The sequence below is a fragment of the Trematomus bernacchii genome, unplaced genomic scaffold, assembly GCF_902827165.1.
Source record: "Trematomus bernacchii unplaced genomic scaffold, fTreBer1.1, whole genome shotgun sequence".
NCBI classification, from domain to species: Eukaryota; Metazoa; Chordata; class Actinopteri; order Perciformes; family Nototheniidae; genus Trematomus; species Trematomus bernacchii.
The window spans coordinates 110,001-128,500 of NW_022987776.1; the positions used below are offsets into that span (position 1 = coordinate 110,001).

At 42.3% G+C, this 18,500-nt stretch overlaps 1 protein-coding gene across 1 annotated transcript in view; it reads right to left on the reverse strand.

The window, feature by feature from the left end:
• LOC117497124 (rho GTPase-activating protein 5-like) overlaps window positions 1-18,500 on the reverse strand; it is a 54,819-nt gene that overhangs the window by 11,242 nt on the left and 25,077 nt on the right. Inside the window, exons 2-3 of the mRNA XM_034149025.1 lie at window positions 5,752-5,880; window positions 574-705 (exon numbers count right to left, since the gene is read on the reverse strand). Of these exons, the coding sequence (XP_034004916.1) occupies window positions 574-705; window positions 5,752-5,880 (261 nt within the window). The remainder of the gene's footprint in view (window positions 1-573; window positions 706-5,751; window positions 5,881-18,500) is intronic.

Consider the following 18,500-nt stretch of genomic DNA (forward strand, 5'->3'; position numbering starts at 1 on the left):
ACACACACACACACACACACACACACACACACACACACACACACACACCACACACACACACACACACACCACACACACACACACACACACACACACACACACACACACACACACACACACACACACACACACACACACACACACACACACACACACACACACACACACACACACACACACACACACACACACACACACACACACACACACACACACACACACACACACACACACACACAATGATGTGACAGAAAACTTCACTTCTGCAGCATTTAAGAAATCTGCTTCAATAAACAAGAAGGTCTACGTGTGCCTGTGTTCATATATATCTGCTCTTCATGTTGTCTCATGATATATAGGTATGAATATATGTTTTTATAGTTAACGAGGTGCTTTAACACATGTAAAAAAAGCAATTCCTCAAGTCAAAAGCGTCGTTTCTTACACTTTTATATCAAATTCAAAGCATTTTTCTATCAAATTCTTCAGGAATCTAACAGATGTTTTGATGATGTCTTCTCTCTGCATGGTCATTAGTGTCTCAGTTGTGTTCCTGAAGGTGTTTGTTCTTACTTGCGGCCTCCACCAGCTCGGGGTGCAGGCTGTAGGGGATCAGAGGGTCGGGAAGGTCGGCGAAAAACGCCTTCAGAGCTCCAGCAGCAGCGTGCACCGCCACGTCCATCACCACGAAGTCGATACTGTGGTCTACAAAGAGAGAGAGGGAGAGATAAAGAGACAGCTTGGTTTATATTCCCAGTATGATGCACGGGTTTGAGTGATTGAATACTTGTTCGGGTGATTTGGGAAGATGTGGCTTGAATGCGACACGAAGAGCTTGGTCCATTTAAACGTGTGTGTGTTAGACCTGGATCTGATAACATGTGCTGATCAGAAGTGAGTCAAACTGGGTCAGAGCTTCAGTTTGACACAGATATCAAAGAGCTAGTGTGTGTGTGTGTGTGTGTGTGTGTGTGTGTCCGTGTGTGTGTGGGTGTGTGTGTCCGTGTGTGTCCGTGTGGGTGGGTGTGTGTGTCCGTGTGTGTCTCCGTGTGTGTGTGTGTGTGTGTGTGTGTGTGTGTGTGTCCGTGTGTGTCCGTGTGTGTGTGTGTGTGTGTGTGTGTGTGTGTCTCCGTGTGTGTGTGTGTGTGTGTGTGTGTGTGTGTGTGTGTGTGTGTGTGTGTGTGTGTGTGTGTGTGTGTGTGTGTGTGTGTGTGACAGCTGTCATGTTTCCTCAGGGCTCTTGTCCTCCTTCTCGCTCCCTTTTTTCCCTCCTCCCTCTTCTTCATCGTCCTTTGACCAAAACAGGAAGTGACGTGTCTTTCTTTCTTCTTCGTCCTCCTCCTCCTCTTCCTCTCGGGGGTTAATTAGAGGGCTGACACCAGTTTGATGTGTGTCACAAACTGCAGAGTGAGGCTCTGAACCGACACAGAAACATCATCTCAAAGGGAAGCGATGGAGCAGAAATATCGTTTTTTCCTTTGGAGCTAGGAGTGTCTTCTGTTCGCTCCATCAGAGAAAGCTCTGGCTCTGTGCTCAGAGAACGTCTCGTGCACAAGAATTGGAGAGATGCTATTCAAAAAAGTGTGCAAGAATAAGAACGAGAATGTGACTAAAAGGTTGTCGGGTCAATCCCCAGAGCGGCTAGAGGCTCTCTCTCATATTCATTTGCCTACGTTTGGTACGTTATGGCGCGTTTCCATTACAGTTTAGGAACTGTGGTAGTATCTATAGTAACGCAGTGTAGGCGGAGCCGTGACGTTATCTTCAATGAGAACCCCAGAAAAACAACACAGCCGTTAGCTGTTAGCACTCAGAGCTCACAGCTCCTCATATCTGTTCAGAAACTAGACAAAAGTGAAACAAGTACAAACCACAGACTGCCTGTGTCATGGTGAATACAGTCGCTGCTTTATTTATGTCTGTATAGGCCGTTGTTGTGAGTGTGGACGGTCGGAGCATATACTGCGTTAGCTTAGCCAATCTCCATTTAGAAAACACGCATTTTAAAAGGTGTTTCGCCTGCCGTCTGTCTGCAGACTTGACAAAGCATTAATTCATGGTTTTTACTAACCGGTATCAGTATGTTGTTACTTCATCATTTTGAAACGTGTATTACAATTAAATCACGGTCAAATATGTCCATCTTGTTGTAGTTGTAGCCCCCTTGCCAGCGATGCTCTCTCTAGTTTAGCATACTCAGCCCGACTCAGCCTCGTTGTCTCTGGCCCTAGACCCACGATTTTATGAGGCCAGAAAAACTGTGAATTAGGACCCGCCGGCCGGTACTAGGCCAAGTGGAAACGCAACCAAAGACGGGCCGCTGACGTCACAGCTCTCTTAAACCGTGCTCCGCGCTGTAGTGGAAACGCGCCATTAGTGTCAAAGTACCACAGCAGGTTGGGCCTGAAGAAAAGGCGTTTGATGAGTGTTTTAAATAAACAACAAACCGCTCCTGCCCACGCTGTTAATGAAGCAGAACCACAGCGACCCCTAAATCCCCCGAAGACCACTCCCCAAAGCACATTCTAATCTTCCACTATTTCCATTTCAATATGGACGCAGTGCATGGAGGAAGAGGCGAGTAGCCGGCAGCTCGTTACTGACAGAGGAGATAATTGGCTGTAATGGTGGTTTTCACACACAGATGGGAATGGAGCGAGGAGAGGAAAGATAACATGTTGAAGGTCTGGATGGAAACATAAAACCAGACTGAGAGGAGTTTATTTAAGAGGTTTGGGAGCTGCAGGTTTACACGATGTGTGGCTTCTCTCAGCTCTGACAGTTCACAGCGGGAATTAGTCATATTTTTGCCATTTTGTGACTTTAATTTCATAGATTAAATACCAACCGAATGACTGGAAGGGCAGTTTATTCTCAGGCATTCACAGGAATATGAGAAGTAGAATATTCAGTTATTAAAGTTAGGGTAGGTAAGAATGGAGAAACCAGCTCGAGTACGCTAGAATTTGAAAGTACGCAGCCGAAATCTGCCCCTTCCTTCAGACTTCCTCACAGAGCCCCTCCTCCAACACACACGAACGTGCACATGACCAATGAGGGCACGAGATAAGTTTGTGCACAGATGGAAGGCTGACAGGCAGGTAGGCCATCCAGTTACTTTAGCCGGGCCGGCTCAGATGATTGGTCGTGCTTTTTACAGTACTACGGCTTCCACAGATGATATTTTTTATATATTTATTGTCAAAGCACTTCAGATATTCATTGCTATCGGGATGTTAAGAGCATTCCATGGAATATAACAAAAAGTGTTTCTGAAGTGAATTATCTACCCCACCTTTAATAATATACGTGTTTGCTTTCATTCACGTGGTAGAAAGTGCATACTAAAAGGCATGTTTCTTGGTCTTGATTTACTCATACTGCCTGCCTACCATGAGCTCAGTATTTATTAACTTTGATCAAACTATACATGTTTTATTTGAACCATTAAAAGAAGTCATAATGCATAAGCTAATGGCCATTGGGACATACACACAATGATTACTTCTAATAAAAGTCACCTAAACGTGATAATTACTCGGCAAATTGCCGAGTAATTAACGGTACGTCCACACGGCAGCATCCACAGGGCAGCGTCCACACGGCAGCGTCCACACGGCAGCGTCCACACGGCAGCGTCGCGTTGAAGCTTGCCGGTGGGCGTGTCTGGAGCGCGACCAACAACCAATCACATGAATCTCCCGCCCCGGACACACAAGCACGCGGTTTGATTGGCTAGCGCTTGTACTGGCATATGATTTGATTGGCTGACGCTTCCGTCGACGCTTAAAAAGTTGAACATTTCTCAACTTTCGGAGCGAGCAACGGAGGAGGCAAAGCGACGAGACGGAACCGCAATGCAGTTCGGCAAAGCGTGACGTCGTCACCACATTCAAAGTGAAGGGGAAGCGTCTCCGTTGAAGCGACGCACGCTGCCGTGTGGACGGGCCGTAAGGAATGACTTCTAATTGGATTTTATGGATTTGTTATTTTGTTCATTCAGACTTATTTAGGACAGTCGGAAGAAGTTGTGTCATTTGTTTGTTTTTATACTCAAATGGCCTCAATATAGAGCATTTTAAAAAGGCAATTTTTTTTTAAAACACACCTGTTTTTACTTATCATATTGTTTAAAGTGGACCTATCATGCTATATTTGAATAATATAGTGTAGGACCATACCTATATAAGGCATATTTATACTTTTTCTTTTCAAAATACCAAACAGATCATGCATTTTAGCCATGCCTCATTTCGCTCATAGCTCTGTTTTAGCAAGGGCTGATTCAGTGAGAACAGCACCATCTAGAGGCCTGGCATATGTACTACAGCGTCTCCAGCGCTTTCGAACGGCAATGGCCGTGGCTGTCTCCTCCTGATTGGTGGAGTTGGCCCAATAGCCGTAGCGCCACCGTCCTGACGTCAGGACAGTGTTCAAATCTGGATCAGTTTTTATCAGATCCGTTGCAGCCCCTTTTTTAGAGATTTGGGTATGGAGGAAAATAGAGAGGGTTGTGTTTTCTGACACTTGGTGAGTTCCCTGGAACACCGGGGACACATATTCATGTAGAAAAGACGTACACAAGTGCATTTTGCATGATAGGTCCCCTTTAAGTAAAGAAAGGTTGTTTCTAACGTTGGAGGAAATGTTTAGCTCGTTAAAAGCTTACTTAGGTTTCTATCTATTTGCAGGAGGAAATTGTAATTCACAATCTTACCGAGACATTTATGTACTTGACCAATGCGGACAAACATAAATAAACAATAATAAAAACGGAAACAATGCAATAAGTGGGGACTGTGTTTGTTCTCACAGCAGCTCTCCTAACTTTCCCTCTTTTCTCCGCATGTGTTTCTCTTTAAGCTTTCTTCTGCAGCGCGGTCAGGTTTGGACTCTCTGCAGATGTATTGCACACATCACACACAGCGCCAGTCGATTGGTAACATGGTAACAGGCTTTCTGAAGAGCTCATGGGAAAAGGATCAGGATTTGTGAAAAGAAATAACGAGAAACATCGGTGCTTTGAAACTGCTGCTGCACATGTGCTCCTTCAGGTGGTAGCTGGAGATATACGAGAGTGTGTGTGTGTGTGTGTGTGTGTGTGTGTGTGTGTGTGTGTGTGTGTGTGTGTCTGCACAGGGGGGTGTGTGTGTGTGTGTCTTGGTGTGTGTGTGTGTGTGTCTTGGGTGTGTGTGTGTGTGTGTGTGTGTCTGTTTGGGGGTGTGTATGTGTGTGTGTCTGTGAAGGTGTGTATGTGTGTGTGTCTGTTTTGGTGTGTGTGTGTCTGTGTGTGTGTGTGTGTGTCTGCGCAGGGGTGTGTGTGTGTGTGTGTGTGTGTGTGTCTTGGTGTGTGTGTGTGTGTCTTGGTGTGTGTGTGTGTCTGGTTGGGGGTGTGTATGTGTGTGTGTCTGTTTGGGGGTGTGTATGTGTGTGTGTCTGTGAAGGTGTGTGTGTCTGTGAAGGTGTGTGTGTGTGTGTGTGTGTGTGTCTGTCTGTTTGGGGGTGTGTATGTGTGTGTGTCTGTGAAGGTGTGTGTGTGTGTGTGTGTGTGTGTGTGTGTCTGTTTGTGTGTCTGTGAAGGTGTGTGTGTGTGTGTGTGTGTGTCTGCACAGGTGTGTGTGTGCGTGTGTGTGTGTGTGCGTGTGTGTGTGTGTGTGCGTGTCTGCGTGTGTGCGTGCGTGCATGTGTGTGTGTGTGCGTGTATGTGTGTGTCTGCGGAGGGGTGTGTGTGTGTGTGTGTGTGTGCCTCACCGTGATGCGTTTCTGTGATGTGTCGTGTGTCCGTTTGCCATTGACTCGTAAACGCCTTCTGTCTGGACCTGTGTCCCCTGATCTCCGTTTTGTTCCCACTGACTCGATAAACGCCTTCTGTCGTCAGACCTGGAAACACAAACATCACACACGTTCAGAAACAGCTCCAACACACACACGTTCAGAAACAGCTCCAACACACACGTTCAGAAACAGCTCCAACACACACGTTCAGAAACAGCTCCAACACACACGTTCAGAAACAGCTCCATCACACACGTTCAGAAACAGCTCCAACACACTTCATTTCAATGCAATATAGAAAGCGTTACACATAAACAAAGTGCTTTAAATAGGCTGAATTGAACCAGATGGAGCAACAGGAGCAACAGGAGCAGCAGGAGCACTGCAACCACACGCTGAGATTAAGGCTAAAAGCTTTCACGCCATAAATTCAGTAAAATAACGTTCTCTTTCTGGGTTTTAAGAGCGTCTGAAGCAGGACTCGCTGCTCACTATGACTAACTTTGGCCTGTTCTCATTAAAGACTTGATCATTGCTGGTTTCCTACACATGTGCAACCAGTGATTAAAGAGCTTTGTGGTGCGCTGGGGTTATCCTTTTAGTTTGAGGATTATTGGTCGAGGCCACCAGAGGATCAACATGCAGCAGTGATACAAACACACTTTAAAACTCGACATCTTGTCCAGTATCTGTGTCTAATATCGAGTCAGAACATGTCTCTCCACCTGATATAAGACACAATAACTTCAGAAGTGACACTGCAGTGAGATATAGGCTCTTGTTTTTAGACAATGCATCATCTTGTTAAGTCAAAACATCTTACTTTGAGTTGTATCTCAGATGAAACACATATTTTTTTATTAGAACATCACCAACTAACATCAGAACACAGAAAACCTTTTGAGCATTTGCTGATTCTGGTGAAATATAGTTCAAAATGAGTTCTCCTGCTAATTACAAGATCTGGTTTATCTAAATATCCCGTCTTACTTCAAGTTCTCTCACCAAGCTAATGTTCACTTGTTCTATTGTCAGATTTTTGGACTTATTTCAAGTGAAAACACCTTGTTTTCATTATTGTTTAACTAGTTTTTGGAGCAGCATTATTAACAGATGTGATCAAAAAAACACTTTCTTTTCTAGCGTTTTTGCAACTTATGGATATGAAACAGCACGGATGCATTTCCATGACACTCATTGAGAAGAAAAGAGCACATTTTTACATAGCTTAGCATAAAGAAGGGTAAAGGAAATGGAGAAAGTAGTTCAGTAAGTGGGTAAAGACGGAGGAGGGAAACTAGCTGCTTTTGTCATTCAAATGATTTTATATTTTAAAGTGGACCTATCATGCTATATTTGAATAATATAGTGTAGGACCATACCTATATAAGGCATATTTATACTTTTTTTTTTTCAAAATACCAAACAGATCATGCATTTTAGCCATGCCTCATTTCGCTCAATTTGACAATTTCTAGCTCTGTTTTAGCAAGGGCTGATTCAGTGAGAACAGCACCACCTACAGGCCTGGCATATGTACTACAGCGTCTCCAGCGCTTTAGAACGGCAATGGCCGTGGCTGTCTCCTCCTGATTGGTGGAGTTGGCCCAATAGCTGTAGCGCCACCGTCCTGACGTCAGGACAGTGTTCAAATCTGGATCAGTTTTTATCAGATCCGTTGCAGCCCCTTTTTTAGAGATTTGGGTATGGAGGAAAATAGAGAGGGTTGTGTTTTCTGACACTTGGTGAGTTCCCTGGAACACCGGGGACACATATTCATGTAGAAAAGACGTACAAAAGTGCATTTTGCATGATAGGTCCCCTTTAAAGCACAGATAATTTCACAATAAAGTCAGTTTTTCCATTTCATGATTCTCTTCAAGCCGTTTATTTGCGATTCCCTTTATCAAGATTAAATTAAATGTCTCGTTGCTTTGTAACTCATCTGTAGTCTTTGGTTTATCTCAACACTTGATGTTGTATTGCATTGTGATTCCTTTTGATCTTATCTTAAACCTTGATTTATTTACTTTTATGAGTCAGTATTATATATTTGTAGTTATTTATTATATGTGGTAATACATCTGGACTCTGGACCTTCTTAATAAAGGTTTCATCTGAGAGAAGCAGGCATCGAGCGCCCTCTTAGCCTCAGGGCTTTAGGGCTTTAGGTAACTTCCTATATTTGTTCTGGACATTTACTCATGTGTTTTAGGTGAATTATTGTTTTCAGGTTGTCAACAAGCATCAATTTAATGTATTACTTCCAGATTAAGAAGACTTTCATGGCAGTGAAAGCTAGTCGCAGTGCTTTGCCTCAACAACGTGACAGTTCCTCTCGCACGTGTGGTCAGAGTTATTCATAATTCAACAAGGAAAAGATGTGAAACAATACAAGCCATTATTTATTTAGAGGAAATGTCAAGTGTAGCTGCAACAAGATTCCTCCTTTTGAGAGGATGTATATCCACAGATAACCGTATTACAACAGCTGTCCAGAGGAAACACATTTAAAACAGACAAACGGAGAATAAATCATTTCGTGATTGTGCATTAAAGCCTTCAGCTCTGACCATATATAGTGAGGACAGCTGGCGCCTGACAGCTGATCTCAGACCAGCACATATGGAGAAAGAGGGTCTTAATTAGAGCCATTATATCACACACACACACACACACACACACACACACACACACACACACACACACACACACACACACACACACACACACACACACACACACACACACACACACACACACACACACACACACACACACACACACACACACACACACACACACACACACACACACACACACACACACACACACACACACACACACACACACACACACACACACACACACACACACACACACACACACACACACACACACACACACACACACACACACACACACACACACTTCTGCTCTGTCGCTGCTGCTGCAAGGTCATCCACACTGCAGCATAAATACATACCTGTGTGTGTGTCTCTGCAGGGGCAGTTAAGCATAGACAGTATTATGTAAATTCAGCTTTAATGGATTATAGTAAATTGTGTCAAGTGTGCGAGAGTCAGCGCGTGTGTGTTTGTTCATCGACATCTGGGTGTTAATCTGCGCCTGTTTGTGTCTTTGTGAATATGTGTGTGTGTGTGTGTGCGTCGACTCAGGTGTGGGTGGCAGAACACTTGAGTTTAGCCGGTAAATTAACGGATATCTAAAGAAAGCAGCGTTTAAAAAAAGAATTACCTTACCTTAGTGTAATTAGCAACCCACTCAACCCAGTGTGTGTGTGTGTGTGTGTGTGTGTGTGTGTGTGTGTGTGTGTATGTGTGTATGTGTATGTGTGTGTGTGTGTATGTGTGTGTATGTGTATGTGTGTGTATGTGTGTGTGTGTGTGTGTGTGTGTGTGTGTGTGTGTATAAAGTCCTATATATATGTGCTGTTTCTGTACCTTCACTATGTTTTAGATTCCTATAGTTTTATGGGCTGATTTCAGAGCTCAGTTAACGACCTTCAGCCTGATGACAGACTGTTATCTTGTAAATTACACGGTGCAGCAACTCCTTCTTCAAATATTCAATTCATTTCAATCCTCTGAGTCAGAGTCACGTGATGTTTCTGCAGGTTCTGGTTATGCCTGATGTGTTTCTTCACACATTAACTTGGTAAAAACACCTCAGAGTGTAGCGTCTCGCAGCTGAACATCGAGACATCGGCCCTAAAATCATCAGCTGATTCCTGAAGGGGAACTTTAATAATAAGTGGGATGACAAGATGAGCGAAAAATAACTAAATTAGAAATATGAGCTCGTTTTTCCTGTCATTTAATAACATAAGACCAGAATCTCTCATTTCATTAAGTGTATGGGTATAAAACAATCAATAATGCAATGTATCTGCCAAAACACATTATCCCTTAACTGTCTTTTTACATTAGTGTATCAGACACTGAAGGTCAATGTCTTGTAAAGGTGTATATCAGTATGTAGTGTCTGTACTTTAAAGAGTCCTCTCCTGCTGATGTTCAGGTGTATATCAGTATGTAGTGTCTGTACTTTAAAGAGTCCTCTCCTGCTGATGTTCAGGTGTATATCAGTATGTAGTGTCTCTACTTTAAAGAGTCCTCTCCTGCTGATGTTCAGGTGTATATCAGTATGTAGTGTCTCTACTTTAAAGAGTCCTCTCCTGCTGATGTTCAGGTGTATATCAGTATGTAGTGTCTCTACTTTAAAGAGTCCTCTCCTGCTGATGTTCAGGTGTATATCAGTATGTAGTGTCTCTACTTTAAAGAGTCCTCTCCTGCTGATGTTCAGGTGTATATCAGTATGTAGTGTCTCTACTTTAAAGAGTCCTCTCCTGCTGATGTTCAGGTGTTTATCAGTATGTAGTGTCTGTACTTTAAAGAGTCCTCTCCTGCTGATGTTCAGGTGTATATCAGTATGTAGTGTCTCTACTTTAAAGAGTCCTCTCCTGCTGATGTTCAGGTGTATATCAGTATGTAGTGTCTCTACTTTAAAGAGTCCTCTCCTGCTGATGTTCAGGTGTATATCAGTATGTAGTGTCTCTACTTTAAAGAGTCCTCTCCTGCTGATGTTCAGGTGTATATCAGTATGTAGTGTCTCTACTTTAAAGAGTCCTCTCCTGCTGATGTTCAGGTGTATATCAGTATGTAGTGTCTCTACTTTAAAGAGTCCTCTCCTGCTGATGTTCAGGTGTTTATCAGTATGTAGTGTCTGTACTTTAAAGAGTCCTCTCCTGCTGATGTTCAGGTGTATATCAGTATGTAGTGTCTCTACTTTAAAGAGTCCTCTCCTGCTGATGTTCAGGTGTATATCAGTATGTAGTGTCTCTACTTTAAAGAGTCCTCTCCTGCTGATGTTCAGGTGTATATCAGTATGTAGTGTCTCTACTTTAAAGAGTCCTCTCCTGCTGATGTTCAGGTGTATATCAGTATGTGGTGTCTCTACTTTAAAGAGTCCTCTCCTGCTGATGTTCAGGTGTATATCAGTATGTAGTGTCTCTACTTTAAAGAGTCCTCTCATGCTGATGTTCAGGTGTATATCAGTATGTAGTGTCTCTACTTTAAAGAGTCCTCTCCTGCTGATGTTCAGGTGTATATCAGTATGTAGTGTCTCTACTTTAAAGAGTCCTCTCATGCTGATGTTCAGGTGTATATCAGTATGTAGTGTCTCTACTTTAAAGAGTCCTCTCCTGCTGATGTTCAGGTGTATATCAGTATGTGGTGTCTCTACTTTAAAGAGTCCTCTCCTGCTGATGTTCAGGTGTATATCAGTATGTAGTGTCTCTACTTTAAAGAGTCCTCTCATGCTGATGTTCAGGTGTATATCAGTATGTAGTGTCTCTACTTTAAAGAGTCCTCTCCTGCTGATGTTCAGGTGTATATCAGTATGTGGTGTCTCTACTTTAAAGAGTCCTCTCCTGCTGATGTTCAGGTGTATATCAGTATGTAGTGTCTCTACTTTAAAGAGTCCTCTCCTGCTGATGCTCAGGTGTATATCAGTATTTAGTGTCTCTACTTTAAAGAGTCCTCTCCTGCTGATGTTCAGGTGTATATCAGTATGTAGTGTCTCTACTTTAAAGAGTCCTCTCCTGCTGATGTTCAGGTGTATATCAGTATTTAGTGTCTCTACTTTAAAGAGTCCTCTCCTGCTGATGTTCAGGTGTATATCAGTATGTAGTGTCTCTACTTTAAAGAGTCCTCTCCTGCTGATGTTCAGGTGTATATCAGTATGTAGTGTCTCTACTTTAAAGAGTCCTCTCCTACTGATGTTCAGGTGTATATCAGTATGTAGAGTCTCTACTTTAAAGAGTCCTCTCCTGCTGATGTGGTTGTGTCTTTTAAATGGGGTTTATCTGTACTCCATAGTATAGATTTCTTTCCTACCCAGCCCTAAAAGCAGCACAAAACTTCAAAGATTCTACACAATGTTTTAAAAACACAAGCATGCAATTAAATGTCAAATTAACACGTGCTGCAGAGAATCAAATATTCTTAGATCTCGTTGTAAATGGTTTCCCGTTCCTCAGTTTAACACCGAGTGTGTTTACATGTTCTTCTTAAATGTGATTATCTCAGCACTGTCGACACCTGAAAGTCATTATGTTAATGGCAATAACATGTTTTAACAGTTTGTGCGCCACTTGTCTATTTATAAAAGACAAGTAAACACATCAGTCAGACGAGTCATTATCTAACTGCCGAGGTCAAAGGTCACCCCGCACAGTAACACAGATGTTAAGTCGACAAAAAGCAGCTCAGTTTCAAACCCTTTCTGATGAATTCCTAAACAGCCGGGGGGATTGTTAAACTTTTTATAGCGCCAGTGTTTGGATATTTCTCTCGGGGCGGGTTCATCACAACAGTCAGACCCTCTGTGTCGAATAGAGTCGGGGGTTTGTCTCTTTTTACAGGAATGAGTCACGCTTCTTTGTTCCATTATTGGACACATGCAGTTTGTTTTGAGATCATTTAATACGCTTTTCACTACAGTAAGAAATGTAATCAGTTTTACGACGCAGTGTAATTGTGATTTATTCGGCATCACGTTCAGTTTGCTAGAGTTTATATATCTTTGCAATTGCTCGATGAAACAGGCCTTGAGATGAAGCGTTGTATAACTTTTCAATGACAGAGTAGACTTTCAAACTGGGATGAAAGAGAATAACAAACGTGTGTGTGTGTGTGTGTGTGTGTGTGTGTGTGTGTGTGTGTGTGTGTGTGTGTGTGTGTGTGTGTGTGTGTGTGTGTGTGATTGTCTGGTGAAATAAGAGTTAAAAATAGCCAATGATTGACTTTCGCTTATTGAACTGGCTTCCTGTCCACTCCCACAGCAGATGGTTGTCAAGGCAATACAATAACGGTGGCAACTGGCCAATGAGCAGAGAGACAGACGGAAAGAGACAGACAGACAGACAGACAGACAGACAGATAGTGCAAAGGAGAGACAGTTAAACAGCTTTGAGATGGAGATAAAAAGATAAGAGTTGAAGAGTGATGAGAGGAACTGTGATACTCCAAGTGTGTGTGTCTGTAAATGTGTGTGTGTGTGTGTGTGCATCAGGATATTAGATCATATCACAGCAGGACGAGTCTTATCAGATTCAAACATGAGCTGCACTGTTAGCTTCCTTCCCCTCAGGTCCTTTGTGTGTGTGTGTGTGTGTGTGTGTGTGTGTGTGTGTGTGTGTGTGTGTGTGTGTGTGTGTGTGTGATGACAAAGATGAACAGGGTGGTGACATTTTGTCAGAGGGCGTTGGACGGGTCACTTTAAGGCCAAAGGGGAATGAGTCGTGCTGCATTCAGGGCACCTTGGAGAAAAGTAGACTCACTGTGTGTGATATTTATATATATATATTAAATGTGTGGACCTTCTAGTATGAATTTATACTTTTTTTCTTATTTCCTGTAGTGTGTTATATAGGTTTTTGTGTATGTAAATGGTCTGCAAAGACACCTGAACATCAGCAGGAGAGGACTCTTTAAAGTAGAGACACTACATACTGATATACACCTGAACATCAGCAGGAGAGGACTCTTTAAAGTAGAGACACTACATACTGATATACACCTGAACATCAGCAGGAGAGGACTCTTTAAAGTAGAGACACTACATACTGATATACACCTGAACATCAGCAGGAGAGGACTCTTTAAAGTAGAGACACTACATACTGATATACACCTGAACATCAGCAGGAGAGGACTCTTTAAAGTAGAGACACTACATACTGATATACACCTGAACATCAGCAGGAGAGGACTCTTTAAAGTAGAGACACTACATACTGATATACACCTGAAAGCTAACTTCATATGGCCTCTTTGAATAATCCAAAGAGTCAGTCTTCACGTGGGAACACTCTACTATTTCTGTTATCTTATTCAACCCGACAGGATCTGCAGATCCCAGCCCGCATGTTCCAGTTTCTCAAATCCAGGACATAGAGTTCTGATCCCGCGCGCATTATAAAATGTGCTCCGACATGCTAACGTGACTCCTTTAAAGGAAGATAAATGTGCAGGTAGAAGGGCCTTGATTTCCCCCAGAGGAAACCAAAATGCAGCTTTTCCCACAATCCTCAGGCTGAGAAATGAGCCGGTCTGGAAGTCATTCTGCTGCCGATACTCTCCTCAAGAGAGAGAGAGTGTGTGTGTGTGTGTGTGTAGGTTTATGTGTATGGAACTAATGACACACACACACACACACACACACACACACACACACACACACACACACACACACACACCACACACACACACACACCACACACACACACACACACACACACACACACACACACACACACACACACACACACACACACACACACACACACACACACACACACACACACACACACACACACACACACACACACACACACACACACACACACACACACACACACACACACACACACACACACACACACTCTCTGGAGGAGTCATCAGTTTCTCCGTTGGTGTTTTAATTTAATGACCGACCCTCCAAACCACAAACCATGGGTCAATATAAATCAATACAAAGGCTGCGAGGGGAGTGTGTGTGTGTGTGTGTGTGAGAGTATGATTTAATATGTGGGCACCTTGGGTAACAGGATCCATACCCACACACACAGACTTCTTTCAGGCTGAGAGTTTTACAGCAGCGTAAATCACCGCTACTAAATCACCATTTCATCAACTGTCCACTTTCAGCTTTCTCTACGTCGCTTTGGGAGACGTACAGAAGTTTCTCTTAAGTCCTGTTGTCGTAATAAAAACCAAACCCCGCAATTGAAGACCATGATAAGTAGAGTTACAGAGGGTCATCTCAAACACTCTATAATGGCTTTCTTTCTAGGCTGTGTCGAGTGAAACTGAGCAACTGCGATCAAAACCCCACTAATCAACCTGAGCTGGTGTTATAGCCGTGTGTGTGTGTGTGTGTGTGTGTGTGTGTGTGTGTGTGTGTGTGTGTGTGCAGTAGGACAGATGTCCAGCTTTTTCAGGAAGCGACAGAAGCATCCGACGACACACACACACACTCATTGCTAATGCAGCAGAGACATATGGGCTAGCATTATAAATAGAGACGTCAAGCTGCAGCTAACCAACTACTGCTCTATTTACTTACACACAGACACACACACACACACCGGCACAGACACACCGGCACACACACACACAGGCACAGACACACCGGCACACACACAGGCACACACCGGCACAGACACACCGGCACACACACACACAGAGACACACCGGCACACACACACACACAGGCACACAGACCTGCACACACACACACCGGCACACACACACACACAGACACACCGGCACACACACACACCGGCACACACACAGGCACACAGACCTGCACACACACACACAGACACACAGGCACACACACAGACACACACACACAGACACACCGGCACACACACACACACACACTGGCACACACACACAGACACACACAGACACACACAGACACACCGGCACACACACATATTCATAAAAGCGCTTGTTCAATTTGTCCTTTTTTTAATTTGTATTTTCCCTGTTTATTCCCCATGGAGAATGCGATGATAATAATGAGGCTTAATAAATTGTGTTTTGACTAAAGCACAAACACACTCCTGCAACACAATTAAACCTGCAATCATAATAACTATGTTTTGATTGTAGGTGCAAAATGTCCTTAATACAGAATACATTAACCGCCTAAGACTACACATTTGACTTTGCTTAATGCTGTAAGAGTGTGTGGAGCTGTGGGTTTGAACAATAGCAGCCCAATGAGTCATTTCTTAGGCACTACCTTCACACAGAGACAAAACACACGTAACTGAACACACACTGCACTCAATGACTTATATTTGCACCCATCACTAACACTTTATTTCTGGTAAGGCTAAGTGACGGCGCCGGGGAGAAGAGAGAGAGATAATGATGTGACGGAGAGGATGAAGAAGAGGGTGAAACAGAAGAAGAGGAAGAAGAGAGCGGAGCACGACTCCGGACTTTTCCCTGTGTTTTTTATTTATCGGTTGTAATTTATTGGCTTTTATTGTGATTGTAGTAATGTGTTTTTATTACATGTACAGCACTTTGGCTCGACCAAAAATCGCTTTTAAAATGTGCTTTATAAATAAAACTTGATTTGATTTGAAGGAGACAAAGGAGAGGAGAGAGAGTCCGCACCCTCGTGTTGTACAACATGACCGACTAAACGCCCTCCTGAGACCTTCATCAAAGCCTCCCCATCATCAGAAACACACACAACTACTGCTGACCGTGTGTGTGTGTGCGTGCGTGTGTGTGTGTGTGTGTGTGCGATATGCCAGCAGCAAGGTGCTCTGTGAGGTCAGTGGCTCTGAGACAGGCGACAGACTGACATGTCCGTAACAGCAGGACTTTGAAAATCCCCTCAACACTTCTCCATGTCCAGCTGCTGTCAGGCTGTTAAAGGACTATTACTCTTTAGTTGTTATTGTTTAAAAAAAATCTGAGGCACTTTGATCCCAATCATGACTGCTTTTTAAACCATTTTGTTCCTCGTCGTTTCATTTTAAGACCAAAAAGGAGCCCATCACTACCTAAAAAGCTGACGAACACATTTCTAAAACTGCGTTTCTGTGGTTATGTAAATCACAACCCAATTAAAAAACGATGCCAGCTGTAGCCACAAGCCATACACATTGTTTAAATCCAACCATTAACACATCACATGTATCCCAACGTGACAAAAGCCAGAAACACTCAGCAGAAAATCTGGAAAGTTAACAGAAAATCCTGCGAGAAAAGCTAAAAAATAAAAGGCGTGTTCACCAGACAGTCACACGCTGATGATGCCATTCGGGCCAAGCGATCACTCAGAGCACCAACGTGACGCTGACCAGGAGGAAGTGCAGTCGCTGCTAAAAACAAAGAGACATTTCACTCATGGTTGGCTCGGAGAGAGAGGAAGCTACCAGAGAGACGGGACATTTTCACTGCCGTCCTGTTCGGAGGAAATGAACCGTCAGAGCCATTTCAGCTACATTCAGAAAAATCTAATTCAATACATTGGGAGGCGTGTGGTGCAGTGGGTTAGTGCGTTGGTGTTGGGATCAGGGGGTCACAGGTTCAAAGCCCACTGCAGTCAGCATGTCGTTGTGTCCCTGAGACACTTCACCTCAAAGTGCTCCTGTGGGGATTGTCCACAGTATTGAGTATGTAAGTCGCTTTGGATAAAAGCGTCTAACAAGTAACATGTCATGTAATATTTGACTATAGTTGTGTGGGGGAAAACTTAGCAATGTCTTACATATAGTTATAAAAGAATCTAGGCTAGTAGTTGCTACCAAAGCTATGAAAAATACTTGGTTCTGATTGGCTGTTTGCAGGGTCTATGCAGGAATCCCAAAGTCAAATGTAATTCCTTTTAAGACCTTTTTTAAGACCTCATCTCCACTTGGAGTTGTAACCGGTTACCTTGGCGACACACTTTACCTCACATTGACTATATACAGTATTGATTGTCCTTCCTCCTTATCTTCCAACCATTTGCGATATTTTGGGAACTTTAAGTATTTTTGGAACTTTAAGTATATTTGGAACTTTAAGTATTTTTGGAATTTACGGTATTTTTGGAACTTTAAGTATTTTTGGATCTTTAAGTATTTTTGGAACTTTAAGTATTTTTGGAACTTTAAGTATATTTGGAACTTTAAGTATATTTGGATCTTTAAGTATTTTTGGAACTTTAAGTATTTTTGGATCTTTAAGTATTTTTGGAACTTTAAGTATTTTTGGAACTTTAAGTATATTTGGATCTTTAAGTATTTTTGGAACTTTAAGTATTTTTGGATCTTTAAGTATTTTTGGAACTAGTATTTTTGGAACTTTAAGTATTTTTGGAATTTACGGTATTTTTGGAACTTTAAGTATTTTTGGATCTTTGGACCCTTTCCACTTGGAGTTTTAACCGGTTACCTTGGCGACACACTTTACCTCACATTGACTATATACAGTATTGATTGTCCTTCCTCCTTATCTTCCAACCATTTGGACGCAGACTTGCATTTCCCCATAACGATGAACAACCGGCATAAACGGGCCTTCGCGCGCTATCAAGCAGTGAGCGTGCGATGTCCTGTTCAGATGACGTCAAATCCAACGGGACGCCATAAATAAACTACACAGAATCACACTACACACCTACGCAATGATTACATTCAGGCAGACTGTAGAATACAACCTCTTTGGACAATTTATATACTTATTGGAAACAAGCTACAAAATGTAATACCTTGGAAAATGCTGTTTAATACTTTTTAATAGCCTTAAATTTCACTAAATTTATTTATCAACTTTTAATACTTTTTAATAGCCTTAAATTTCGCTAAATTTATTTATCAACTTTTAATACTTTTTAAGAGCCTTAAATTTCGCTAAATTTATTAATTTATTTATCAACTTTTAATACTTTTTAATAGCCTTAATTTACGCTAAATTTATTTATCAACTTTTAATACTTTTTAATAGCCTTCATTTACGCTAAATTTATTTATCAACTTTTAATACTTTTTAATAGCCTTAAATTTTGCTAAATTTATTTATCAACTTTTAATACTTTTTAAGAGCCTTAAATTTCGCTAAATTTATTTATCAACTTTTAATACTTTTTAATAGCCTTAAATTTCGCTAAATTTATTTATCAACTTT